Source organism: Struthio camelus, chromosome 12 (assembly GCF_040807025.1).
Source record: "Struthio camelus isolate bStrCam1 chromosome 12, bStrCam1.hap1, whole genome shotgun sequence".
NCBI classification, from domain to species: Eukaryota; Metazoa; Chordata; class Aves; order Struthioniformes; family Struthionidae; genus Struthio; species Struthio camelus.
In genome coordinates this window covers 2,299,777-2,326,775 of record NC_090953.1, presented here as the reverse complement: position 1 = coordinate 2,326,775, position 26,999 = coordinate 2,299,777, and the positions used below count along the sequence as shown (strand labels likewise).

The 26,999-nt window shown below is 46.4% G+C and overlaps 1 protein-coding gene across 2 annotated transcripts in view; it reads left to right on the top strand.

Annotated features, from left to right (window-relative positions):
• The first annotated feature begins 18,459 nt into the window (after nucleotides 1-18,459).
• Nucleotides 18,460-26,999, top strand: part of PIAS1 (protein inhibitor of activated STAT 1) — a 59,709-nt gene continuing 51,169 nt past the window's right edge. Inside the window, exon 1 of one of the 2 annotated variants that reach the window (XM_068958521.1) lies at nucleotides 18,460-18,534. In XM_068958521.1, coding sequence (XP_068814622.1) covers nucleotides 18,511-18,534 — 24 coding nt within the window. In that variant the 5' untranslated portion in view covers nucleotides 18,460-18,510. The remainder of the gene's footprint in view (nucleotides 18,535-26,999) is intronic. The other variant, XM_068958525.1, reaches the window with a different exon arrangement.

Genomic DNA, 26,999 nt, shown 5'->3' with positions numbered 1-26,999 from the left:
CCAAAGTCTTGCTCCAGTTTCTGTGCTTGACCGCTGTCATGATTACAAAAGTGTTTCTAATAGCTAACTGGAATTTTTGTGCGTTTCCCATTGCTTCTCACTGTGCTCCTCTGAGAAGAGTCTGGCTCTGTCCCCTCTGCCCCCTTCTGCCTGGGAGTTGCGGACAGCAATGAGACCTCCCCTTTGCCTTCTCCTCTCCAGACTGGAGCGACCCAGCTCCCTCAGCATCTTTGTCCATCATGTGCTCCAGCCCCTAAACATCTTGGCCCATCAGGACCTGGGGATGCTTTTCTGCAAAGCTGCTCTCTAGCCCAGTCATTCCCCAGCCTGTACTGGTGCATGGAGTTATTCTACCTTAGGGCAGGACTTGGCGTTTGCCTTGATTGGACTTCACGAAGTTCCTCTCAGCATGCATCTCCAGCCTACCCAGGCCTCTCTTGATGGCAGTCCTACCCTCGAGGACATCGACTGCTCCTCCCAATTTGTTGTCATCTGCCAACTTGCTAGGAGTGCGCTCTGTCCCATCAACCAGCTCATGAATAAAGACAGTGTTGATCCTGAGAGACAGTACTAGCAACTGGCTGCCAGCTGGACTTTGTACCACTGAACACAACACTTTGAGCCTGGCAGTCTGGCCAATTTTCCACCCGCATTGTAGTCCACTTATCTAGCCCATATCTCACTAGTCTGGTTATTAGATGCTGTGGGTAGCTGTGCCAAAAGCCTTGCTACACTCGAGGTAAATAAAATCCATTGCTTTCCCCTTTTCCACTGAGCCAGCCCCATCATGACAGAGGGTGATGAGCTTGGTTGGGTGTGATTTGTGCCTGGTAACCCTGTGCTGGCTGTTTCCAATCGCTACCTTTATCCACTTGGAAATAGCTTCCCGCAGGCTTTGCCCCATCACCTTCCCGGGGCTCAGGGGAGGCTCATTATTCTGCGGTTCTCTGGATCCTCCTCCTCGCTCACGTTGAAGATGGATGTGATGTTTGTTTTTTTTTTTTTTTCTTCAGTCACCAGGGTAGCCATAACCATTTATGGCTGATAGAGAAGAAGATGATAGAGAGTGGCCCCACAACGACATCGTTTGGGTCCTTTAGCACCCTTGGGTCCAGCCCAGCTGGTACCATGGGTGTTTGCATGTCCACTTGGCTTAAGTGGAGCTGAAAAGTGCGGTTGTGACAGAAAGGCACCAGGATCTTTGATGTCAACTGCCTCAGCTTCACTTTGTCAAATCCCAAGGCCTGCTCTTAGGGGAAAAATCCCGGCTCTTCGGGGTCTGGCTGATGGGATGTTCTTCTGGCTGATTGCAAGTGTCTGTGGAGAACGTGTGCATCTTAGTACTTGTCTGGATGGAAGCTTGCTTTGCCTTCATGTTAAGTGTGTGGCTTAAATCAATTTAGTTTAATTTGTGCAATGAGCTGTATGGCCGTTCTTTGGGTTTGAATGTGCTGGGAACAAGTCTGAACAGGACTGCAGTAAGCTATATGTAAACTGACTGGAGCATCCACATGCAATTAAATATGGGTTTAATTAAATTGATGCAGGTTTGGATGCAAACGAGACTTTCTGCATTGCACCGATCGGAGGATGGCGTATGGAAGGGTAGCTCTGCCTTGCTTACAAAATCACTTATTTATGTTCATGTAACAAAGTGAACTCTGTGGTTTTCTTGGAAACTTAAAAGATGTTTTCCTTTTTTAAGCCGAAAATTCTTTCCTTTGATCTCCTTTCTGACTCCTAATGAAGTTGTAGGCTCTGCCTCCCTGCGTTGCGCCTCTTGTTTTCGCTGTGCCTGGCGTCCTGACCGCTTCGGCGGGCTTGCGAATCGCGCGAGCGTGCCTCCGCAGAGCGCTTCGCGCCTCCCAACACCTTCCCAGCTTCAAAGCGCGCTACAAACGCGAAGGGCCTCTTGCCGCCTGCGCGAAGGCCAAGCTGTCATTGAAGTCCGTAAGAGCTGAACATGCACATCCAAAGGCTTAATTTGACACTAACAAATTAATTCTCGCTATTCGCCTGTGCAGGAATGAAGCTGCTGTTACCACCGCGCAGGTGCGTCAGCGGGGAGGAGAGGTCCGCGCGGCACTGGGGGGACGGGTGCCCGTGCCGGAGGAGGGACGTGTCCGTCCCGGAGCCGGCGCCTGGTGGGCGGCTTTGCCCCAGCGTCCTGACTGCCCGCAGCCCCTTCCCTCGCATCGCAAATCCAATTGGCGCTAATGGGTCACCTGGGAAATGCACGGCGGGCGCGACGCGTGGCAAGGTGCTTGCCCTCGGCTGCGAGCCCGGCCGGAGGGGAGGCCAGCAGGCCCCGGCGGCGCTGGCTCGGTGCGGCTGGCTTTCCTCCCCGAGCCCCGAGGGGCTGCACAAAGCAGCGACGCCGGCGTGTGCGCCCCTGGGTGCTCTGGGTGGGCGCGGGGGGCCGCGGGGCTCCGCCGTCCCCCCGGCGCGGAGGCTTCTCCCGGCCCCCTCCTCGCTCTCAGCAGGTGAGCTGCTGCTGCTGGGGGAGGCGTTTGCTATTTTAGGCAGTGGACAAACTGGCGACTTGGTCCACCTCCCTTTTATTTCTCAACAGCCGGCGGGAGGGCAGGGGGGCTGCGAGACCTGCGGGGGGGGACGGGCAGGCTTCGGGCGGCGCAGGCGGTGACAGGCAGACGGCCGGTGGGCCGGAGGAAGACTCTAGCGAGGCAGGGGGACCCTCTTGCAGGGTTTGTAGCTCCGGTCCTGCAGCGTCTTTCCTACTTTTCTGCTTTGTTCCCGCTGTGCTTGTCGCCGGTCGAGGCACCTACGTGAGTCTTCACGTCCCTGCAGCCCGTCTGCCAGCAGACCTGGCCTGTCTGGGCAGGAGGTGCTGGGATGGTGGGTTCGTCCCCACGAGCCTGTCCCAAACTGCTACCATAGGGAGGGCACGGATGGTAGGTACCACAGAAGCTCCTGCCCCTGGGCAAAATCCCTTCGAGCGAGGATGGGAGCACCTCCCTGGGCAGCCTTTGCTGCTCCTGCTCCTCCAGCTCTGGAATAAAGAGCAGCCTTCAGCTGCTGGGACCGTTAATGTCACCTTTCATGAGCACTGTGCTTGCAAAGGAAGCTGCCAAGTATAGCACGTTTTAATTTGTTCTTTTCCCATGCATTCCTGGATTTATGGCTTAGTTTAGTCTGGTTACTGCTTGCTACGCAGACGCAAAGCCCCCTCCGGAGGGTCACTCCACGCCATAAGCTTTGTGGGTTCCCTGGAGAAAACCGTGCTGTTCCCTGAAAAGCATCCACCTAAGGAGGGATTATATATTTGATTTTGCAGAAATTTGAGCTCTGAAAGCTGGCAGATAGATTTGTCCATCCAGTGATTACATGAAGCAGGCTTCTGTCTGAACCCAGACGATGCTGCTTTGTATTCTCTGCATGACTTTAAATGCTTAGCTGTTAGGTAGTATGAATTTAGGGATATATTAATAATGTGTAAAATGAATGAAAAAAGGCGGGGGGGGGGGACTTACAGAAAATGCATTTTCACTGATGCATGCATCGAGTTGAAAAGTACATTTGCAATGGCTTGCCATCTGTAGCGACTCGTCCAAAGCAAACATTACCAGTCAGTCCAGGTTTGGCTGCATAATTGCCATAAACCATTGCAAGGGCATCCAGAATAGCACAGTCCTGGAACTCCTTCTAGGATTAGATCTTACTCCCTTGAAAAATAAACCTTGGCAATAGCTCAGTTCTCCCTAATAAAAATTCCATTTTCAGAGCTCTAATCAAGTTTTCCAGAGCTGTGGTCCAAATTAGAAACTGCATGCAGAATATCTGACCCAGGAGAGCAAGATGGAGCTTTTCATTTAAAGAACTGCCAGGCTGGAAATTTCCAAAGTTGTCTGTGGTTCACCTACAGCAAAACTGGAGAGTATATCTTAATAAACCGCTCCCTTCTGCTGTAAAGCTCCACCAAGCCCTGGCTCCTGGCCGCTCCGCTCACGAGCGTGAGCGTCTCCTCTGGGGCTTCTCTTCCAGAAATGCAATCTCTCTTTGCAGACCTGCAGGTACTTCTGGACTCATTTCTTGGCCAACTATTAATGTTTTTTTTGAACTGGGGAGGCAATGAGGAAAAGTGATTGAGCTGCAGCCGTGCGTATTTTTGCATTTGCAGGAGAAATACGGTGTCCTCTCCCAGGAGGGTTATGTGGACTGATTGCTGTTTCTTGTGTAGTCCTATGGAGGTGTAAAGCACTAAGTGCTTTACACATAAGAGATCTGCTCATGGAGTGACCAGCAGAAGCCATTTTGTGTTTTTTACCATTGTTCTTCCAGTCTTAGATTCACCTGTCCATCGGTAGCTTTCAGTGCAAATGTATTTTTGTTTTAATGTGTGGTAAATGCTTATCTCACAATATTTCAAAAACAATGAACCTGTCAGTGTCTTGAAGAGGGGTGATCTAGTTAAACCACATCCATGGGATAAATGTCTGCTTGTTCTGTTAAACAGTGCACAGGCTTCAAGCAATTTGTGTTTATTTTTTTAATGCAAATGCAGAAGTGATCCATGCAGCACGAATCGCAGTTGAATTTGGCCATTAGTAAATGACAGAGTAGTTCGTAGGAGCAGTGAGGAAACCACAGTCACAGTTCATCTTTGTATTGCAGGCTGATGGGGCTAAGAGATGCACAGCAACATAAAAACCCTGGGCAAGATCATTGCTTAAATGCTCACGTGGGCTCCTAATTGTGGAAACATGTTGAATTACATGATACAATGCGAAGTTATATAACACCTTTTATGAAACTCCTGGCAATAAAACAACGCATAAAAATAACAGATGTGGGAAATCACAACCACGTTCTGAAATCTTTCTGCAGTTCAGTTCCGTGAAAACAATGGAGTTAGTTTAAATTGGGCTTTTTTGTTGTTGATTTTGTTTTTTAGTGTCCACAGGCAAAGGAATATTTGAAAGAAAAGTTAAAAAGGCTGAAAGTGCAAGCCGCTGCCAACTCCAGGGCAGTACAGCAAAGGGTGCAGAAGGGGACAGAGGGTCGAGCCCTGCTCGTGTCTCGTGAACGGTCCCGCTAACCCCAGCGGGGCTGCTCTCGCCGGTCTGGCAAGCAAGATGTGGCCCCGCGATGTGTCCCAGGGATACGATGGAAAAGCAGTGCAAGCGTCCTGATTAACAACAGAGCGTGCGGTCGTCTTCAGTAGGGCCGGCACTTCAGCAAAGCCGCAAGGGCTGCCTGGGATTAAGTGTGACTGCATGTAGGGGCCTCGGCAAGGGAATAAATAGGTCTTGGATTGGTAGTTGGGACTTGGTGGATTTTCCAAAGAATAATAACCAAAGAATTACAGTGGCAAAAGGGAGGAGTGGCTGATACCCTAGAGGGCTGTGCTGTCACTCAGAGGGACCTGGGCAGGCTGGAGAGCTGGGCGGAGAGGAACCTCCTGAAGCTCCACAAAGGCAAGTGCAGGGTGCTGCACCTCGGGAGGAATAACCCCATGCAGCAGGACAGGCTGGGGGCTGACCTGCTGGAGAGCAGCTCTGCAGAGAAGGACCTGGGAGGCCTGGTGGACAACAAGCTGACCATGAGGCAGCAATGTGCCCTGGTGGCCAAGAAGGCCAATGGTGTCCTGGTGTGCGTTAGGCAGAGTGTTGCCAGCAGGTCGAGGGAGGGGATCCTGCCTGTCTCAGCCCTGGTGAGGCCTCACCTGGATTACGGTGTCCAGTTCTGGCCTCCCCAATACAAGAGAGACATGGAGCTCCTGGAGACTGTACAGCGGAGGGCTACTAAGACTATTAGGGGACTGAATCACCTCTCCTATGAGGAAAGGCTGCGAGAGCTGGGTCTGTTCAGCCTGGAGAAGAGAAGATTGAGAGTAGATCTCATCAATGTGTACAAGTATCTGAAGGGAGGGTGTCAAGAGGACGGGGCCAGACTCTTCTCCATGGTGCCCAGTGACAGGACGAGAGGCAATGGGCAGAAACTGAACCACAGGAAGGTCCATCTGAACATGAGGAAAAGCTTCCTTACTGCGAGGGTGACAGAGCACTGGGACAGGTTGCCCAGAGAGGCTGTGGAGTCCCCTTCTCTGGAGATATTCAAAAGTCATCTGGACACAATCCTGGGTCATGTGCTCTAGGTGACCCTGCTTGAGCAGGGGGGTTGGACTAGACGATGATCTGCAGAGGTGCTTCCCAACCCCAACCATTCGATGGTTCTGTGTGCTTCTGTGAAGCAATGCGGTTGAGGACCATCTACCGAACTGCGCTGTGGTCAGAGCATCTGGCTATGGTCAGGTGGGCTGTGCAGCCTTGGCCGGGTGTGCGGGAGACCTGTCCTCTCTTTGGGAGGAAGGAGGTGAGATATGGGCTCTCATCAGCATGGAGACCCCAGGCATAGTCTAGGTTGTTGGTTTTTTCTGCTGGCGAGGGCCGGGGCTCAGGGCTGGGGCTCTCGATGTGCTTTCATGAGGCTGCACTGATGCTGCCAGGCTCCACTGCTCGCGGGCTCTAATCAGAGTAGGATCTGTATGCGAACGTATGCTCTGTAACTCCGCGCGGCTGATAAGGAGGAACAGACTCCAATTAAACGCGAACAATTTACTTGTTTGTTGTGGTACACAGTGTCCTGAACAGGGCTGGTCCACATCTCGGAGTGCCTAAAACCAGACCTAAGGCTTTAAACTGTGAGGCAATGCTGTATTACTGCTGTGCAGGGAAGAAGCAATTGGTTATTGACGCTTTTTGCTTTTTTCTTTTTAACCCTCTTCCTGCTTTCTGGCCATTAGCCTTTTGATAGAGCGGATTTCACATAGCTGCCGCTGTGCTGGGTGGGGATCTGGGGAGCAAAGAACCAGGTTGTGTCCCCAGCTGCTGTACAGCACCGTCGCTGATGCAACTGACTGTGCGATAGCCGTGCTGCTGAGAGCAGGATTTGGCCTCCGGTCTCCTCCGTAACGCCCCGTTAACGCAGTTTTCGTTGTTCGAGAGAGCCCCGATGTGAGCACAGGACCAACGGCGCTGTCACCTCCGAGTGAAGTGGCCAAGAGGTGCCGGTTATTTCTTGCTATAGTTTTAAAGAATTTTTCTTCCTAGATGGAGGAAAACCGCAGGACAACTTCGATGAAAATCTGGAAAATAGTATTAATGGCCTATTTTTATTAGTACAAAAGGAAAAAAACTCTTCAGTTAAAGACCTGCAAATCTAGGCAAGGAAATTCCATCTGGAAGAGAGCACTTGCTGTTTTGAGAGGGTGTGTTGGGTGGAGACATCAAACTGAAAGGATCTCGTGCAGCTCTGCTTTTTAGGTCTAATATTAAACTCATCCATTTATTCCATTGCTTTACAGCAGGAAAATCACTTAGTAATGCTAATGATAAGACAGATTTCTTGACTAGCTATGAGTACTGAGCATCTTCCAGGATTAGGTCCTGACACTTGCATCTCCTTTTTTTGTTGCCTCCTTGTCCAGAGAACTGATATTTGTGTAGCTCTTCCCACCCTCCAAGTCCTTTGTAAGTGCTAAGTTTTATTAAATTCAGCAAATGGAACAATAACGGGAGACATAATTTCCCCATCTGTCAACCAGTCCCGAACAAATTGTATGTCTTTCCCTTTAGAGAGAAATCTTGGGCCAATTAAAAGTTTCAGTGTTCAATTTAACGGAACAGCGGTTCTGATATAACTTCTGTCATCACATTTCTGCCTGAAAACTCTGTACCCATTACAGATCGTCAAAGAGTTTTCCTCGTAGGTCGGAGGAGGTGGCCGTGTCTCGGTAACGGGCGCTCGTGCTGCCGCGGGGTGACCCGCGTGACGGCTGCGAGCGCCTTGGACGCTCAGGAGGGCGCTGACGTGTCCTGCAAAACCACCCTGCTCGGCCGCTGGGCTCGCAGGACTCGCGGCCGTTGACTCCTGCCAGCTCCGGGCCCCGCGGCACCATGCTGCTCCCACCCGCGACCCGGCACTGGAGCAGCTGCAACGCGGGAGGTGCTCTCGGGTGCAGGATTTCCCCTTCTCGTACGTGCACCTAAGCTTCGCGCTTGCTTCCCCTTAGACGTTGCCGTCCGTCCGGCCCCTTGCTGCTGGCCCGGCCCGGCTGGCAGGCTCAGATAAGGGCTGGGTGCGGAGATAAGGAGCCCTTTCCTTCTCCTCCCTCGTCTGGAGCACCAGCAGAGCAGGAGGCTCCGCTTACGAAATCCCACAGCCGCTGTCAGACGCGTGGGGTAGCGGCTGCCGAATGAAGTGGGGTCACGTGCAGCCCCGCTCTCTGGAAGACAGACACGTTAAATACAAATCTTTGGGGGGAAAAAAAAAAAAACTAAAAAAAAAAAATTATTTTTTGAGCGCTAGAAGAGAGCAGGTTCCCCCTGCCACCCCGACGTGTCTTTGGAAGACACCCTTGAGGGTCCAGGGTAAGATGATTTTACCTTGAGCAAAACCACGTTATGCCATGAGGCAGCATGGGCAAAGACACGTGGTCTGAAAGAGTCGGGCAGAAATGTGACACCGGAGCTATTCCCAAGGGAAAGCAGAAGGGTTTCCAGGATAGTTGGGTGCAAGCACCAGTTAAAGGGTATGAGTTTTTTTAATACTGTCTTCAAACGCAGAATGTTACTAGCAATATTCAGAGAGGACGTAAACACCCCTTCTTACACCCTCCGTTACGTCGGCTGAGTGCCGGGGGGTGATGTAGTCCAGGAAACCAAGGAAACGGGGCAAATAACTTTTCGTTACCGTCTCTCGGCTTCTCCCTGAGCGTCGCGTTTCTGGAGCGGCGGACGGAGCCTCCGTCTCCCCCAGAACTCGGTGTTTTGCTGCCGCGCGTCCGCGAGGCGACTTCGGGGCTGGTGTCTGTCGTGGCGCGCCGCCGTGTGCACCATAGCTGGTCCCGCACCGCGGCTAGTGACCTTCCCGAGGCCGTGAGGAAGCAGCTCTCGACCGCTTTGGGTCTGCCCTGCTCCGAGCTTCCCGGAGCAGAGCGGGTCGGAGGCTTGTTGCGGGGTTGTTCTGCCCACGCACCAGCTCCTGCTGCCAGCGGAGCCGCCGGCGGGGGGTAAATTACGATGTCAAAACAGGGAGATGTTGTCACACACCCGCCTTGGGGTCAAGGCGCTGCTTGGGAAGCCCATTAGTCCATTTGAAAGCATATGGCCAAGAACGGACAGGAGGGAAAAAAAAAAAAGTCTTGTGTGTTTGGGTCAGAGCTGCAGACAAAAGGCTCTTTGTGCGAAGAGCTGACGAGGGCAAATAAAGAGGAACCTGTTGATCTAGGAAAGAAACGGAGGATTATGGCGCGATCACGTGGGGCGAAGGAGACCTTGGCTGTTTGTCCGGCTGTCGGGCTCGCTCGTGGCTAAATCGCTCTCGGCAGCTGTGGCGCGTCTGTTGGCAGAGCCGCTGGCTCCTGCTCGTGGGCTTTGCCTGTCCTGCAAAACGCTACCTGTGTCTCAACGCGCCAGCCCCGCGCGGCCGTGTCGGAGATGCGATACGCTCTCGACTGGGTCCTTGCCATGCGTTAGGTGTTGTACGGACTGAGTAAGGTTTGTAAAAGCTTTGCCGATTGGTAGCCCCATAAACAATAAATGCTAAAAGATATTGCGTGCCGGACCACGATACGTGAATACAGGATGCCAAAAAAAAAAAACACCCTAGTAACAAAACCCCTATAATTCAGCAAAGCTATTGGAAGTAAACCAAATGCTATGTCTAACGCTAATAATAAGCATATTTCCCAAAGGTAACATTTGCTTTCTATCCAAAACCAAACATATTTGAAGCTTTGCCTGAAAATTATTGTATAGCCGATTAACTGGGACATTTTAATCTGCGAATAACTTTGTAAAGCCTTCAGCCAACTCTGAAGGAGCAGCAACGCAGACTCGACAAGACTGGGCTACAAAATGCTTCACAGATAATGTGGGGTTTTCTTTTCCCAGAGCAAGTCCGGAGAGAGGAGAGAACTGCTTTGGGTCTGTGCAGCGCACATCTGGCGAGTGCAGACAGCGGTGCGCGGAGAACACGCCGCGCAGAAAGAGCGATAGTGGACATTGATGGGCTGCCTAAAATGACCTCCAGAGTCCATGAAGTACACCATAGATTTTTAAAAATCTATTATAGCCCATTACGTCCTGGAACACGTCCTGGTGTGCATCACAGTGGAGAGCGCCAGGCACTCTCTGTATTTGCTGTGATAAAGGAGACCTATGGAAATGTGTTTAATTCAAAACAAATAGGGGGAAAAATAACAAGAGAATGCTTTTTCTGTGGCTTTATTTATCCTAACAGCTGAAGAGACTGAGCTGCTGGGGAAGGTGACTGGAAAATAAAACACAAAAGGAGAAGTCCCTAGCTGTTCTTTAAGTATAGGTTTGAAATCGATGCGGATAATGCACTTGGAAGGACTATCTCATTTACTGGTTTTCAGTAAATTGCTGGGCTGTGTTTCCCAGTGCTAATGTGATAGTCTCGTCTGTGCCAACAAGTATATGCGTTTTTTTCACGTGGGCAATTTCTTGCAAGGAAAGTTTGAAGTGTTTGGTCTGGGATGCCCTGACTGTTCACCCCGAAGCTTTTCAGTTCTGCACATTGACTAAGAAATACCATGGGCGCGTGCGTATCACTCCCGGTGGCACAACGTGTTTCTCAGTTCTCTGTAACTTCTTGCGCAGACGCAACGAACTTGTGCTACCCTCCTGCAGCGCGAGCCGGTGAGCGCTGCTGTCTCGCAGAGCCCTGGGGAAAGGCCCGGCGGCTCTGCGCTTCCCGCGCTCCCGGCAGCCTTGCGTGCGCTCCCTGGCCCAGCAGCGGTCGTTTCTAGCCGCTGCTCGCTCTTTGTCCTTAGCAGTCTCATTTTTTGCCCCTGGAAGTTGGTGATAATCTGCCAGTAACTTCAGTGCTGCTAGATTAGACCCAGGGTCCGGTTATCCTCGTTAAAAGCGTAAACTAATAATTTGTATTTCAAAGTAGGTTTGCTATGGACAGCCCCACTAGGGATTTACTGCATGTTACCAGAGCTGGTGCTTAGGTTTTCTTCAAGTATTTTTAAACTGGAGGTAGACCTATTTATATATGCTTTGGGAGACTAATATTTATGGGTAAATATGGTCTTTATTAATATTTGTCTTTGTTAAATCATCAATGTTACTAAACAGCTTTGAAGATGAAAGCACAGTATGCAATAAATATTAAGATTATTCCAAGGTATTTAATGTTGCTAGCATTCCAGCTCCATCATCTTTCATCCAAGAATCTCAACGTACTTTCCAAATGCTGATTAATTTTCTCTCAAGAGTCCAGGGAGATACCTATTATTATCTCCATTTCATAAATAAGTCATTTTAAGTGCATTTTACTCGTTGCTTGGTCAAAATCAGGGCAGGAAGCAGGAGTCTATTTGGGAATGATCCAAAAATTCCTGACTCCCATTCTCCTGCTCTTGCTGCTAGACAACATTCCCGTCTTGGGAGTGTGGTATGACACTTAGGGTTTGCTTTTGGTTGTCAGGTGCTTTTTTTGGTCGCTCCCACAACAAAAAATGGACAACAAGTCTGCCACACCCAAAATAGGAGAGGAAACACAACTCTTCAAAATCACAGTTATCACGGTTATTAATGGTCCTGAGTGGGCTAGGGTGAACTTTGCTTGCAGTCCCATGAAGGACAGGACTGGGGTCCCGTCCATCACCTCTGCTGAAGGTCCGCGTGGTTGGACGCTGTATTGTCCAAGAGCTCGTTTAGAAACACAGTCGTTGAAATGACATCTGGGAGGAAAGGGGCATTAACAGAGGAACAAAACTGATGGGTGTATGGGTGTCTTTCAACATGCAGGGGTAAATCTCAATGGGACGCAGTTTTAGACTCCTCCTGTAGAGACAGCATCTTATAATCCATACCCAAAACATTATTAAAATGGATTTATTTTCTCAGTGTAGACTGAGTGAGGATATACTGTGATGCAGAATGCAAGTGAGCACAAAAGATTTGGGCTAAGCAGCACATGCTGCAGCTGAACTTCTTCAGAAACACTCTCCCCAAACCAGAGCCTCGGTTTCTGATGAGACTAGGAGACCATTCAGAGACAGCATGACTCCAGCGAGCCATGAGAACAATGCGAAGTTCAAAAATAGCAGTATTGACTAGTGGAAAAACAACAGCATACATATAATTTTCAGGTAATTACTACAGTATAATTAGCTCTGCTGTTTTCATATGAGCCATCTGAATTCAACTCTATTTGCTACTGTAACTCAGCTTTATTTACAGTGTTCCCATGAGTAAAGTGATTCTTTAAAAATAGAGATTATGTAAAAACGAAGAAGTGAGCGCTTCGTACCAGATACCATCTGCGTGCTAGCAGGCATAGCCTAGCTGCTGGCATTTTATTCAGCATTTCACCTACCTCTGCTCTGAACCACGCTGGGCAACGTGAGAGTTAAAGAACGGGAGATTAGAAGCATAACGCCCTCTCTGCTCCTATGTACCCTACGTTGCTGGCGTGTGTGCTCCATAATGGAAGTAGCAGCACCAAAAAACTGTTGAAGGAGAGGAAGGAGAAAAGAGACACAAACTGTAACAGGCCTCTAGGTCTTCTTCTAGATCACTGTATACGACTCTAACGCCTCAAACAAAATTTTTACCAAAGCAGGACCATATGACAATGGCAGCATTTTGCACCTACCATGTGACTGCAGAAGAATGGGGAACACAAGACCTTCACATAACATTGTAACAGGGACTTGTGCTGAACCCTCGTTTGGTAAAGTTTAGCACCTTGATTTTTTTTTTCTCTGTCATAGGAGGAATTTATTCAGTATCTACAGAAGGTAACTTACTAAGCATTAGGGCCTTGCCCTCCTATATAAAATAACTTGTTAATTGGAATGAAAGAGTTTGTCGCAGTCAAAACTAGTTTCTGTCGCTGTTGTAAGTCTATATGGCTTAATAAAAATTTGCCTCACTTCTCTGAAGATGTTTTGAAGACAGATGTAACTTTCTGTAGTTTTCTGTCCTTATGTTTGAATTGTCCTGGGCCCATGTCAGGCTTCTGAGGCATCCAGTGCTCGAAGTATTGCTTGGCTTTGAAAATAGCACCACACACTGCAAATCTCACTATGAATTGGCTGTGGCCTGTTGCAGTTGCTCTACTTTGTCTTCTTGTGCTGTGCCTATGTTTTATGAAAATGGGTGCTAATGATAAAAAATCACAATTGTGACTCAGTGAAATGGAATTTTGTTGACAAAATCTGGATTCGACTCAGCCAAAGGAAATGCTTTCACAAGTGTGGATGAATATCTCAGGAACGACCGTTTCTTCTCAGTGAAAAAACTATTCTAGCCTTGATTAAAAAAAGAAAAACATGATAATTCAAATAAAAGTTCAGAGAAAAGTGAGCAAATGCACATACAGAACTAAAACCATTCAGCAGCGGCAGTTTTCCTGGGATAAAAGTTACCTAAAAGCAGTAAGAGCAGCAGGATGCGATCTGTTATCTTCTCACCTAGTGCTATCTGTAAGTAACATATATGCCTCATTTTGGTAAAGAAAGCAGTCCTCCAAATGACATCAAATTCATCAAATGTAAAGCAGTTTTGCTGTTGAGATTGCTGTCATTAGGTATCAAAGTAGGCTAGATGAATGTGTTTTGCACAAAACACCTCTCTTGCTTGTTCAGAGGTAAACCAACCATTTCTGTTTTCTTGCACCTGAGCTCCACAAAGGTGCACAATCGGAAAGGAAGGGGACAGAAGGCGATGTCCAGAAGCCGTAGGCCCTGCGCGGTGTGGCTGGACGAGGGTGGAGGCTGCTGCCTGGGGAACCAGACGGAGAGACCTCATTCTGTTTGTCCTAGCTGTAAAACTTGGTCTCAGCTTGACACAACTGATACTTCATTTGACGCAGTCCAAATGTAAAACCGCTCAATTATGAAGGACGAGCTTTAAGAACGTGAGCAGAGTACTATTAGCAAACACGTATCATCCATTGACATTAGGGTGGAAAAGGCTAAGCAAATAGTTCTAAAGAATGGGCTAATTGTTGTTCCTATTACTATTGTCTTGCAGCTGCAACTCTTTGTCTAGCAGTAAAGTACATAGGGAGCTGAACTCCACTTGGAATGCATAATTCCAGGCAGGGAATACAATATACAGGGCATTCAAATATCAGAGAGTACAATTAACTTTTTGAAAAGATTTATGAAAATCACAACAGGAAAAGAAAAGGTTTGTATCATGACCCAGATAGGTTTTGAGTGCTTGGTGTTATAAACTGCACCCATATGTATTCAGGAATAAGATAAGTTGATGTTTAGGAACTCAAAAACCAGGAAATACGCAAATGTAACACTGCATATGTAATTAAAGATTATAGTAACTCATTTACATGTACTTTCTATATTGCAATAATGTTGTTATATCAGGAGATCTAAGGATATAAAAGAGGTGGCATTAACAATATGGTCCAGCATCTTTTTCCAATTTAGGATTTTATTTGATAAACTCCCTTGCTGTAAATTTTAATAACACAGGCAGCAAAGATGTAATGAATATTACTTTTCTAAATATGTAGCAGGCTTTGTTCTGGGCCCAATCTGAGGGATGACAGTAATATACTATAATGTTGCACTTGAAAGTGAATTTAGGGGAAATTGTATGTACTAGCCTGGTTTTGGTGTTATTTGACATTGTTAAGCTTACTGTATATCATACGGAGCAAGTCCACATACACTGCATATAAAGAATTGAACGGACTTAGTTTATCTGACATACCGGCTGCTCCGTTTTCTTCCTATGCATCCAAGTTATTTTCACTAAAATGTTCCAGAAAAGGCTATTTCAGGGACACATCTCAGTGTTTTGTATGCCTCCAACAATCTCAAGAATAGAGATGTTTTTTAACAGTACAGTCATATTTTTCTAACAGGAAACAGATTCATTGAGAGAGAATGAGTTTTTAAATAACTTTTTATTTATACTCAGGAGCAAAAATGCCCCACCCCCAGCTTGCTTTTGAGCAGAGAGTAAGTTTGGACTACTACAAAAAGAGGAGACAGTCTTAGAGGCTCAAACTAATGAAAACAACGTGTCGGTATGAAAACTGCATATCTCTATTAAAAATGTTATTGTGTCTGAACATAGTTTTCAGAAAATGAGTTATGTGACATGATAAATTTTTGGGATGGTTACAGAATGGAAGAAATCAGGGTGGAAGGTAGATTCTGGAAGTCATTTATTTTATTGCAATCTGGCAAAAAGGGGAAACGAACCTTTGAAAACTGGGAATTGAAAATATCGTAAACCTGAACGTTTGAGGAAAATCCCCGATCTTTATTTTTACTTCTCTTTCTCTTTCCCTCCCCCCCGCAAAAGGTTAAAAGAAAAAAAAAAAAGTATTTTTAGCTCAGAAAAATAGAGAAGACCGACAAGTGGAAGGCTATTTTGGAGGTGCTCTCACCTGCTCCAGTTACAGGCTGGTTGCACGACTGGAGGAGCACGTCTTTTTGAGCTGAAGAGGGAGCGAATCCTGACAAAGAGGTCTGAGTGTTGCTGTCGTTGACAGAATTGCAGCAGAGCTGGAGCAACTGAGAGCAGCTTTGAAAATTACTCTGAGTTGACAAAGTATTTTCTTGCCAAAGAAACCGTCATGTAAGTCTGAGGGAGCAGAGAGGAGCAAAATTTAATTACATGTAAATAATTGTCTAGAAATAGAAGCTCAGATTGTTTTTCACATTAAGTTCCTTTTTCATACTTAAGTGTATATTGCATTAAAGAAGTGACTATCAGAAGTTCAAACTGAAAAATAAAGGGCCTGTAATAGCTCTGTCTTCAAAAGTGCACATAGACGAAAAAGTGTCAAATCTGAATACACTGGTGTAAGTAGCGATTTGCTATGTTAATGGTTCAGCTGCATGTCCTCTCACAAAGGGTTGTGCTTTATTTTGACATTGCGTAATACTGAAAAATTTTCATCATGTAGGATAAAGTCTTTTTTGCAGTCTATTTTTGTTGCTACCATAGTCCTTAAAAGTTTGCCAAGTTCTTGGTTTATTAACTCATATTGGTAAAATAGCAACATAAGAGTAATATTGCAAACAACTCGACCTTGTATATGTTTACAGTATTGAGGGAGAATCACTTTGAACTCAGCATTTTGTGCCCTCTCATTTAGTTTACTTCCTTATTTTAATGTATCTGAAGGCATTCTCAGCCTGCTTTATTTAAAGCAAGTTTTGAAAAGGGACGCTGTGGTTTATGGCCATGTGTCAGGTTTGATAGTGTTATGTCATGATTTAGCAAAGCACTTAAGCACATGTCCACATCCCACTGAATTTAGTAGGAAGTGAAGAAGAAGATAAAACTGTTTGCTGCGCAGCAAGGCTCTTTCAGGAAAAAAAAAAATTGAAAAAAAAAAGATACGCATTAATCTAGTTTTAGATCTTCTTGCCAATTTCTTTAAATTACTAGAAACAAACTAATGGATCATATCAGATCATGGTTATTAAGCATTTTATCATTCAAAATGAAGTATTCTAAACTGGGCTAGTTCAGACCACTGAAATAGATGAGCTAATTATGGCACATGTGGGCAGACTGGGGAGTCATCTGACTTTTATTTTTTTTTAGATATCTTGCCTAGAGCCTTGTCCCCCTCCTCAGCCAGTGTTTTAGGCACAGTGATAACTCTTCATTACATACAGTGTTAAGCCAGAGTCTCTTAATATTACTTATCGGTCTTTTCTAACTGTTTCTCATTTTCTGAGTGCTTGATTTGATATGCAGAGGCTGAACATATATGCAGAGGCTGAACATTGAGAACTGTAACAGGAATCGAGGAGAACAGTGGATACTTGGCATCTCTGCAGTGGGAATGGGATGTTTCGATGGCCTGGAGAAGAAAGAGGGGTACCAGAGAGGAGTCACAAGATGCACCTGGGTTTTCCTGTCAATCCAGCCTCAAGACACAGTCGGGGAATGCTTCCGCATGAAATGCTGTTTGCAGAGAGGTGCAGGCTGTTCCCTTTGTTCAGAGAAACGGGACCTCGTACATATTCTTACCAATAAACGGGCTGGTATCAAAAAGCTGCTTGCTAGAAAGATATTTGATAGCGCTGTCACATTTTTCTCTCAATGGAAACTACCTAATTCTAAATTGTGGTGAACTATTCAGGTCAGATGGGAGACAAACTGTAATTCAGTAATAATCGTGAGTGGTAATCTCTTTACCACTGGTTCCCTGTGTGGCCTCAAGCATGCTTTCTTTAATTTGTAGAGTGGAGATATTAATGCTATTTTATCTTGCAGTACAGATAATGTAAGTGCTTTATAAACATTTCTGAAAGTATGATGAATTTTATAGAAAGGTCATGAAAAAAAAAAGACAAATTTTGCATCTGTTGCTCCTTTAAAAGGATGGACGATACTGACCTTCCTTAAGGGAAAGGACAAGCAGAAAAAGCATCACGGCAATCTGTAATTACAGAATAATTCACAGGTACGAGGAAGCTGAATCAAACTAAGGTGCATGACTTAAGTGCTAACATTTAAGCTGACTTCACAACCAAAACAGTGATCTTATCACATAGGATTTTTAGGATGCATTTTTCCCGCCATATGATCTGGTCTGCTGTTAAAAAGAGCCCAGCTTTAACTCAAAAAAAATGCAGCGGTCAATTTTAGATCTAAAAGCTCCGCTCCGGTTCTGCAGGCCCCATAAAAACACAGAACCTAGGCCGTCTTTCTTGCTTTTCGTAAACGAGGGCAAGAAAACAAAACCAAAACCAAAACCGCGGGCACGGTATTTTATTGATTCATTGAACTGCCCGCGCAGGAGTTGAGGAACAATAACATGATTAATTTTTACCCTCTTGCGGCGCAGCTGGTACAAGAGCGGGGGCGGAGGAAGGCGCCCGGCAGGACGCTCTGCTCCCCGGGCCCGCCGCTCCGGGGGGGGGGGGGGGGAACGACCCCTGTGGCGACACCGGCCCGGGAGCCCCCCCCCCCCCAACCGATAAACCCTGCGCTAATCCCGCGTTGTTCCCACTCCGCGGGGGGGGGGGGGGAGGTAATTTAAAGACTAAGTAGCAGGAAGCGGAGTGGCAAAATTCCTATTTTAATCAACTTATGACTAGAGGAATGCGTAGCGACCTCTCTCCTCCTCTTCCAGAGGGTCCGGCGGCTCCACAGACAGCAGGCGACAACGGGCCGCCGCTAACGGCCCGGCGGCGCGGCCGCCTCCTTCCCGTTCCCCCTCACGGAGGGAGCCGCGGGCGAGGCGGGACCGCGGCGGGCGGGCTCGTCCCCTTCCTGCCGCAGCGCCGCGGGAGCTTCACCGCGACCGGCCGCCGGGACTCCCGGCAGGCAGAGCCGCCCCCCTCCCTCCTCCGCCCGGAGGAGCCCGGGGGGAGGGACAAAATGGCGCCGTGATTCAAACGCTGCGTGCCGGCGCGGGGGTGGGAGGAGGGGGGGAAGAGGAGGGCAGGGCGGGGGGAGGCGGCGTCGTCCCGGCGGGGTTCACTGCGCCTGCGCCCGCAGTTGCAAGATGGCGGACAGTGCGGAACTAAAGGTAAAGCGCAGCTCCAATTCCCTGCGCGACGCCTCTCGCCGCCGCGCTCGGGGCCCGCGTCGCCCTCCCCTCCCTTTTTCTCCCCCTCCCTCCGCTTTCGTCCTCCCTCCGCGGGCGGCGCGGCGCTCCGCCACCCTGCCGCGCCGCGGCGGCGACTCTCCGCCGGCAGCGGGGGCTAAGGGACGGAGCGGGGCGGGGAGCGGAGCTGTTCTCCCTTCCCTTCCCTCCGCCGGGCAGAGCCCCCCCCCTCCATCTCCCCCCCGCCCCGGGGCCCGCGGAGCAGCCGGCGGGGGGCCACGGCGGCGTTGCCCTGGCCTGGCCGGCCGCGGCGGGGTGGGGAGGGCTCCCCTCAGCGCCCGGCCCCCGGACGGCCGTTACCGACCACTCCTTCCCCCCCACGCTTCCCTCAGGGCGAAGGCGGTGGGGAGCGAGGCCTCCCGCCGGCCTCCCCCCGGTCCCCGCAAAGTTTCCAGGGGGCTCCGAAAGGAGCCGCCGGCAGCGGGCTCGTCCCGGCGGCGGCGCTGACAGGCGGCCGCGGAGCCGCCCCCGGCGGGAAGGAGCCGCCCCCGCTGCGCCGCCGCGGGTGGCCCGCCGAGGGCGTCGCGTTGAGGGTCTCCTGTCACCCGGCGAAGCTCGTTGATTTAAAAACAAAAAAAAAAAAAAGAAAAAAAAAGAAAAAAAACACAACCCCCCCCCCCCCAACCCCTGTGCTCCGAAGCACCCTGGCGCGAAGTTTGTTTGTCCCCCCCCCCCCACCCTTGGACGCGTGGAACTTTTTAGGTGGGTTCCCCCCCACCCCCCCCCTTGGGCTGTGGTGGCATCTCGGTAGGCGTCCGCCCCGGCAGGGAGGAGAAGGCGCGACTTCGTGTGGCGCATCTCGCGTTGGGGGAGGTAGCGGGGATGGGAGAGGGTGGCGGGGAGCCCACGCAGCGCTGCCAACAGCAAGAGGGAAAAAGGGGAGGGGGGGGGAGAAAAACATCCTTTCCCATCGCTTCGTGTTGGCAAGGTGAGGGGGGAGAAGGTGCCAGCTCTTCCTTGCGCGCTGCCATGTATTCGAAAGTTTTGAGAACTTCATTGCCGTGGGGCCGGTATTCGCGAAGGGGCCTGCTGTTTCGTACGTTGAAGTTAATACAACGGAAATCAGAAGTGCGTAGAGTATAAAACGCAGTGAAGCCTGTCTAGGGAAATCCTTTGTCTTTCTGTGGGTCTTGATTTCTTTTTTTCTTTTCTTTCTGCTTGTCAAACGTTTCGCGTGCTTCCATTTTTAGATGCTCGTGGTGCTGTCAAGAGGTAAAGAAGCGCTGATGTTTTGTGCGTGTTGAGACTCTTTGGGGTCTCTCTTTGCCAGGTCAGGACAAATAGGTTGTTAAATCCTCCTCTGCCCTTTGTTTTTCAGGGTATCTTGCCAGGGGTATTGCTGAGCGGGGTTGCTCCCAAGCCTCTTTTCGCGTTACGTTCGTTTCCCCGCGTAAAGAGATAAAAGGTTGAGATTTGATTCCAGTGGTAAAATCTTGTCTGTCTTGGCATGGTAAATGGAACAGTGTGTTTTGGTAACTGATTCTAGGATTTTTGGTGCACGGGAGCTGGCTTGAATGTATTTGATGTATATGTACGTATAACTGACTCAACTGGAGTGAAAAGAAGCAAGAGCTAGGGAATAAAGCTTTGGTTTTTTCCCCCAGTTTGTGTTAAGATGGCAATATGGTGGTCAAAGGACAGTGCTAAAAGGCTTGACTTTACTATTAAAACTGACAATTTATTGATCTTAGGAGCTTTGAAATCTGAAGCCTCTCCTCTTCTTCGCTGCAGAGCCTCCGGGCTCAGTGTGTGTATACACGTGTTGGAGCGCCGCTTTGCTGTGCGAGCGCGGGGGAGAGGCCTTTCCTGCTCTTTCTCTGCAGCTTTACAGTTAGGGTTTGTGTAGAAGTATATTTGTGTCCGCTTGTCATACCTGACTTTTTATTGAGCGCCTCCTAAAGCCTGCTTCTCTTTCTTGAGAACCAATAGACAGAAATGACTTTTTTTTTTTTCCTTCTTTTAAGTACCGTTGCAGCCTTAGGGATCTGAAGGGTAAATGTCAAACTGACTGTATTTTCAGTTTTACTTTACTGCTTGGGAAAGTTAGCAGTACCTGCAAGCTGGGGTGGTTGGATGGTGCCTTCTGCCTCTATGTGAAGAGGAGTTTTTTTGGTAGCTGGGAGGACTTGGCAATGTAAGATAAGGAAAACAAAAGTTACTTCATAAATTGTTACTTTGAAACCTTCAATATAAGGGGCTTGAATGCTTTTTTTTTTTTTTTTTTTTTTTTTTTTTTTTTTTTAGACCATGCAAAGAAGGAGTATGCGTGTCTCTGTTGGGAAGGAGGGGGAAAGAACGGGAAGGATGATATTTCTGCCTGGAGTTATAGCTGTGTCACGCTTTGGGTTTTCCAGAAGTAGTATAACTCAATTTTTAAGTATTGGGCGAGGAGCGTGATCCTTGGAAAAACATGGCTAATGCAAAGGTGTTATATTGTAGTTGGGAGCAGTGGGTATTTTTATGTAGGAATGCATCCCAAGAAAACATACTTTTACGTTCATACTTTTTTTTGAAAGTTGAAAGGAGACTTAACTGAGGGAGAGTTTGTGACTCAGACGCTGTTGTTTGAAAAATAAACAGTGAATTCCTTTCATTATTTTAATTTTCTTAGGTAAAATCTTTCCACATCTCTCCTCTGATTAATTACCAAACGGCATTGATTTCAGATCTAGTGACCTGTAAAAACTAAAATCAAATGAAATAGTTGCATGGTAGGTAATTAACTTGCCTTTGCAAGAAAAAGTCTGGCAGAGAATTTTGGTCATGTTTTTTCTATCCCTAAAACTTTCTTGCCTTTCTATGTAAAGGACCCACAAGATTAACGGGGAAAATGGGGAAGGCGATTTGACACATAGCATTGCCAAACACCCGGAGTAAAATGAATGATCCTTTTTTTTCCCAAGAAAACTAGTGGTCGTTCTTATTTGCCATAATTTTTCACAGAATTATAAATCATGAATCAGTGTTTCTTGTGAAGTATTTTCTTCTTTTGGTCTTCTGCCTCATTTGAGAATTTGCATGCCATTTAGGAAATATCAATCGGTTAAGATGAAACATACTTTGGAGATCCTGGACTTGTAGGGTTACTGAATTCTTTGGTACTCTCAAAATTTTGGATAAATTAAACTAGGATGTTTTCATTTCTTGTGATAAAACAAGGTAACTTAAAAATCTTAATCTGTGGATTGCTTCCCTAACTCTATAGGCTAAGACATATGTGAATTTTCCTGATCTTAATTACTATTCCTGTATAATTGCATACAGACTCTAATTTATCTCAAGGTAAGCTATTTAAAGCTCTTTCTAATTGGAAGGAGTATACTTGAGTGATTAAATCTTTCCTTCAATATTTCTTACATCTCTTTAAATTGGTTATTACGTTGTTGTGATCTTTGCCTTCTACTCAAGTCTTTTGGAAATCATTACACAGTTTGCAATAATCAATTCAATTATACATGGATCAAAGAATAAAAAAGAAAAGCTTATGTTCTTGTATTGTCATTCTTGATACTGTCCTAAGAAGCTGGTTTGGAAAGCACATGCTGGGAGGTTTTCTCCTTTGTTCTCTCTCCTTTTAAGAAAGTGCCTTTGGGGATTGAAGAGATCCCTGGTGTGTTTCTTGTTAGATACAATTTATACTTAAAAAAAAAAAAAGTGAATCAAGAGTTTGAATGAAAATACATAATAGCATTTCCACACAATGATGATGAAAACAAACCATTAAATAAAATCAATTGGGAAATGTGCTTTCCCTAAATGCAGGGAAGCTGGGTTTTGGGGGGAAGGCTAGTAGCACAGCTTTCAGGTGGTGGTGATAATAGTGACAAATGGATCTCTGGTATGGAAATGCAATTGTGTTAAATTGCATCGTCAATGCTAATGAGCATAAGCTACCTATTTCAGTGTTCAATTAGAATTTTTACTCTTCTGTATTACGAGCTATTTTTACTTAATCCTTTTATAAGTTGCTGCGGTTTCTGTGATTAAAGTCAACATGATCCATTTTTCGTTGTTGTCCAAGTCTATGGATCCCATTATTTTCATGTCAGCAATTTGGTGCATGTCAGTATGATAGTATTTTTAACTGTATTTTGGACTGTCTTTCTTTGAGCTTTTAGTCTTCAACACTGGAATTGCAGAGATCAGATGAATAAAATTGGCAGCTGTGCATCACTGTTTAACTGTCAAAGTCCCAATCCATAACACTTCTTTATTGCCAATAAAAAACAGATTGCATATTGTGTACACATAAATACAACGTCAGCACAATTTGAGTATAAACCGGTCACAAACATTAGGGACCATCCTGGAAGTATTTGCAGGCATATGCAAGTGAACTACTTATTCATGGCCACCTGTGAGAAGGAAGAAAGGTGTAAGAACCAGTTCTTCACAGCAGTTATTTTTCATGGGTTTCCAGTCTATTTCCCTATTGTTACAAGGGTATTTATAAAAGATTGCTAACAAGCTTAGATGCTAACAAAATGAAAGGGTAGAAGATGCGTCTTATTTAGCTTTATTCCTTAGGAATGTCACCCGAAAATCGCCCTAGAGAGGGGAGATGTTCAGGACCGCTTGGCCATTGATTAAAAATGGTTATGGATCAGATGTGTTAGAGAAGCAGTTAAAAATGTCACTTGAAGCAGGATGTAGACATTTAACATATCTTCAGATACTGAGATTATTTGTAGCATTGTAGTTGATCAGCGTGGTTTATGCTCTGACCTGCATTTATATTGAGCACAAAGGTAAGGGCAAACTTATCACTAATGTGTTTGGCATGGTGGGTTTTAGTTGCTGTAATCTGTTCTTGTGGAACTCAACATCTGATCATTTTTCTCTGTAGTGCCATTATAGTGAAAAACAAAACAGAACTTCTAAACACTTGAGGCTTAAGTGCTCCCTGTAGTTGTTCTGAGATACCCCCAGCCCTCTCCATTCCTCTGAGTGGCTATTCTCTGCATTTCTCTTCAGCATCTCTTGTAACCCCTGTTGATTGTAGTAACGCTTATGAGTGAGTTTGTAGCTGAACCCCAGGGTTAGTCAGCTGGTGAACTCCATTGACATTTGGCTCATTGGTCTTTGCTGAAAATATTGGATTTGGGGTAATTGTATGCTATGAATGAAGGTTTTGAAAAGGTTATTTTATGAGGCCTTGAAATCACCTAGTGTCCCAGAGGATTTGTGACTCAGGCCTAGAGGATGAGTGGGATCTCCTGCTGCTTTCCTTTTACCTTGTGGCGTTTGTTTGGCCCTTTGGCTCCGTAAGAAAAGAATTCTGCCTGCCAACGTTAAGTTGTCTCAGAAATGTCTCTCTACTTTTGGCGCTGTGCTTCCACTTTAGGAACTTTCACTTCAGTGAAGGATGTTACCAGTGTCCCCCTAATGGAAAGCTCCACTTTATTGCCCTGCATAAAAAGGAATACAAGTATTGGGAAAGTCACAGGTTCAGTGATGAATGTAAACGTGATTTTATGTCAAAAAGTTGTCAATACATACTTTGTGTGCCTCTTGCAGTCCCGATGTCTCACCTAATGCTGTCCTCTGTAAATAGGAACTTCACCTTTGGTTTGGTTAACGTACAGATGTGCCTCAACAGTCACAGAGAAATGTTTGCCCTGTTCTTGAGGGGAGAGGTGGCAAAATGTGTTGTGTGGGTGACTGCTGTGACACATGCTTGAGCTGCTGAATTTTGGAGTCCTCTTGATCAAGCTCTCTTTCATCAAACTGATTACCTGATTGCCCTGTCTCTATTCCAGCTCTATGTGGACCAATAAATACTAGAAATGTTTGTTTTAAATGAAGATGATTCAATTTTATGATGCAAAAATTGCATATAATACCTTAGATGGAATCTATGCATGAAAATAAATGCCTTTCTTAAAAGTAGATTCTCTTGCTAGTTAAAGTACGGAGGGAGGTGGTGAGTGAGGAGAACAAAGGTGCTTCAGTAGTTTACAAGAGAGTGTTTACTTCTGTAATTTTACTCAATATTATCAAAGCCCTCTTTTAACACCTACGCTAATTGCCACAGAACTTGGCTAATTCAAAGTAAATTAGCACTGTAGCTTTGGGGCTACAACAAAAAGCGGAAGATGTTAAACCTTTGAAAATGAAACTATGTGGAGTTAATGCATGGGATGGGACATGTTAACTTGTACAGCCTTGCTCTGATCTTCCAAATTGTCAGTAGGAACAAGAATCAAATTAAACTAGAGCGTAGGTAATGTTATATTAGTCTCTATGTGCTGTGGTAGAGACCTTTCTATTGTTATTTCCCTTCTTATTCTTTTGCCAATAATCCAGTATCGGATGCGGTTTTATTGATCCATGAGTTTCTTAGCAGTTGGCTCAATCTTGTTTTGCTGCTGGGATTAGGGATGGCTATAGATGCACTGCCACATCTCTGCTGATACAGCCTGTCTCTGGACCTATACTTGAGGGATACCAGAGCGCTCCAAAAACAAGCATGATGTTCTAAGACCATGGCAGAGTAAGAATTAACAGATGGTGAGTATTATGGGGTTTATCTGCAATACATGAAAGGAAGAACTGAAAAGGTATTATATAACTAGCCCACAGTCAACCTAAGCTTGACCTTGATGTCTATAGAAGATGATGTATAGGAGCTTTATACAGGAAGTGGCGTAGTAATTCGTGGAGAAGGAGAAGAAACATTTTAAAGCCTTTTCTTGATAAGGCTACAGTCCTAGGCTCTGTGGCAGAGCAAAGACTGTGTGGATATACTAAAGTTTGTTTAGTATGGGAGACTGAAAGATGGTGTTAATCGCCTTCTGTGCATCACTGGAGGTTGCTGTGTAGTGAATTTCCCTTGTTTTGTTTGGAAAATGGTAATGAGCTTCCTGGGTATGTGCTAATAACCATTTATGAGTAGCTCTGCCTCCTCTTGGCTTCTGCCTGGACTGCATGGGCTGTAGACAGTGCTTTTGTTGCCAGTTTCCATCCTAGTGGTACATCTGACTGGAAGGGGGAGTAAGAGAAAAGGAGACTTTCTCTGTCCGCCCTGCCTTGGGGCTGATACACCGCCAACAGCTTTTGCAGAATAGTAAGCTGTGAAGTATCCCTCTCACTCTGTTGTTTTCTTCCCCATGTCTTGGGTGTTCATAGCATATACTTGGAATGCTTTTTTTTTTTTTTTTCCAGTTTGCAGCAGAGATCTGATCTGTCATGCCAAATTCTTCACAACAAGAGTTGAGTAGGCATCTCCTGCTAGCTTTTCATGGTATTTTGTTCAGTTTAACACCTAGTTGCTTCCTTAAGAGTGACCATAGATCATAGAATAATTTTGGTTGGATGGGACCTCAGGAAATCTCTAGTCCGGCCTCCTGCTCAAAGCATGGTCAGCCTTTTTGAGTGTGCAACTGTACATGATCAATGTAGAAGTCCACGCTGGGCAGGCACTGAATCATGTTTGGGCAGAGCCTGAGATTAGAGGACCCATTTTCTAAATTATTAGGCTAGGCCTATACTAGAAGAAAAAATAAATTATCTTCTAAAGAGATCACTAAGTGCAAAATGTCATAATTGTCTAGCTACACTAGAATTGTACGAGTGAGGGGTTGTATTCAGAGTGGTTCTGCCACAGACGCATACTCAAGCCCTGGCTGGTATTGTGGCCTTACCTTCCTGTGCTGTACAACCCATTTTTTAGCAGCTGCAAGGTTCAGGGGGTTGCTTCTGCTAATATCTGTCACCTGCAACATTTTCATAAGGTGTGGTTTGAAATAGGATGTGTTAGGTCCACCAAGCTTCAGCTGAGGCCCTCTTCAAAGTGTATTTGCTTGATGTTGTTGCTCTGCTCTTGAAGAGGCTCACAAAGGGAATCAGTTTGGCAGCTGAGCCGAAAGACAGAGTTTAGCAAAATCATTTATCCCTAGTTGCTCCTGGGATTAAAATCAGCTGTGTGTATCTTTGCAAAATAACTGATAGTCCTGAGATTCACTCTAATTTTTGCAGTCTAGCCTTGATCCTTCTACACATTTGTGGTCCCAGTATAGCAGTCTACGCAGGGTTCCTCCAGCCTTGTTCTCTGGCACGTCATGCTGGAAAGCTTCCTTCTGAGAAAGTGTGTCAGAGAAAGAATAGCATAGGGAAAGGCATCCTGGCCTGTTTGCTATGTAAGCAGATAGCTTAGTTTCACTGTCCAGCCACATGAAGACGCTTACTGTCCTTTAAGGTGGGACAGTCGGTTGAGAATCATTCAGAGCTGAAACTTCATGCTTACTCTCATTTATAATCTTCTGCAAGATATTCTTCCTGCCTTCTTTGGTGGGATCTGGACTTGACAAGGTCACTCTGTTCAGCTTTTCAACAGGAAACATTATTAGTTAGCATGCAAAATAGAATGTAGAAAGGAAACAGAAGTA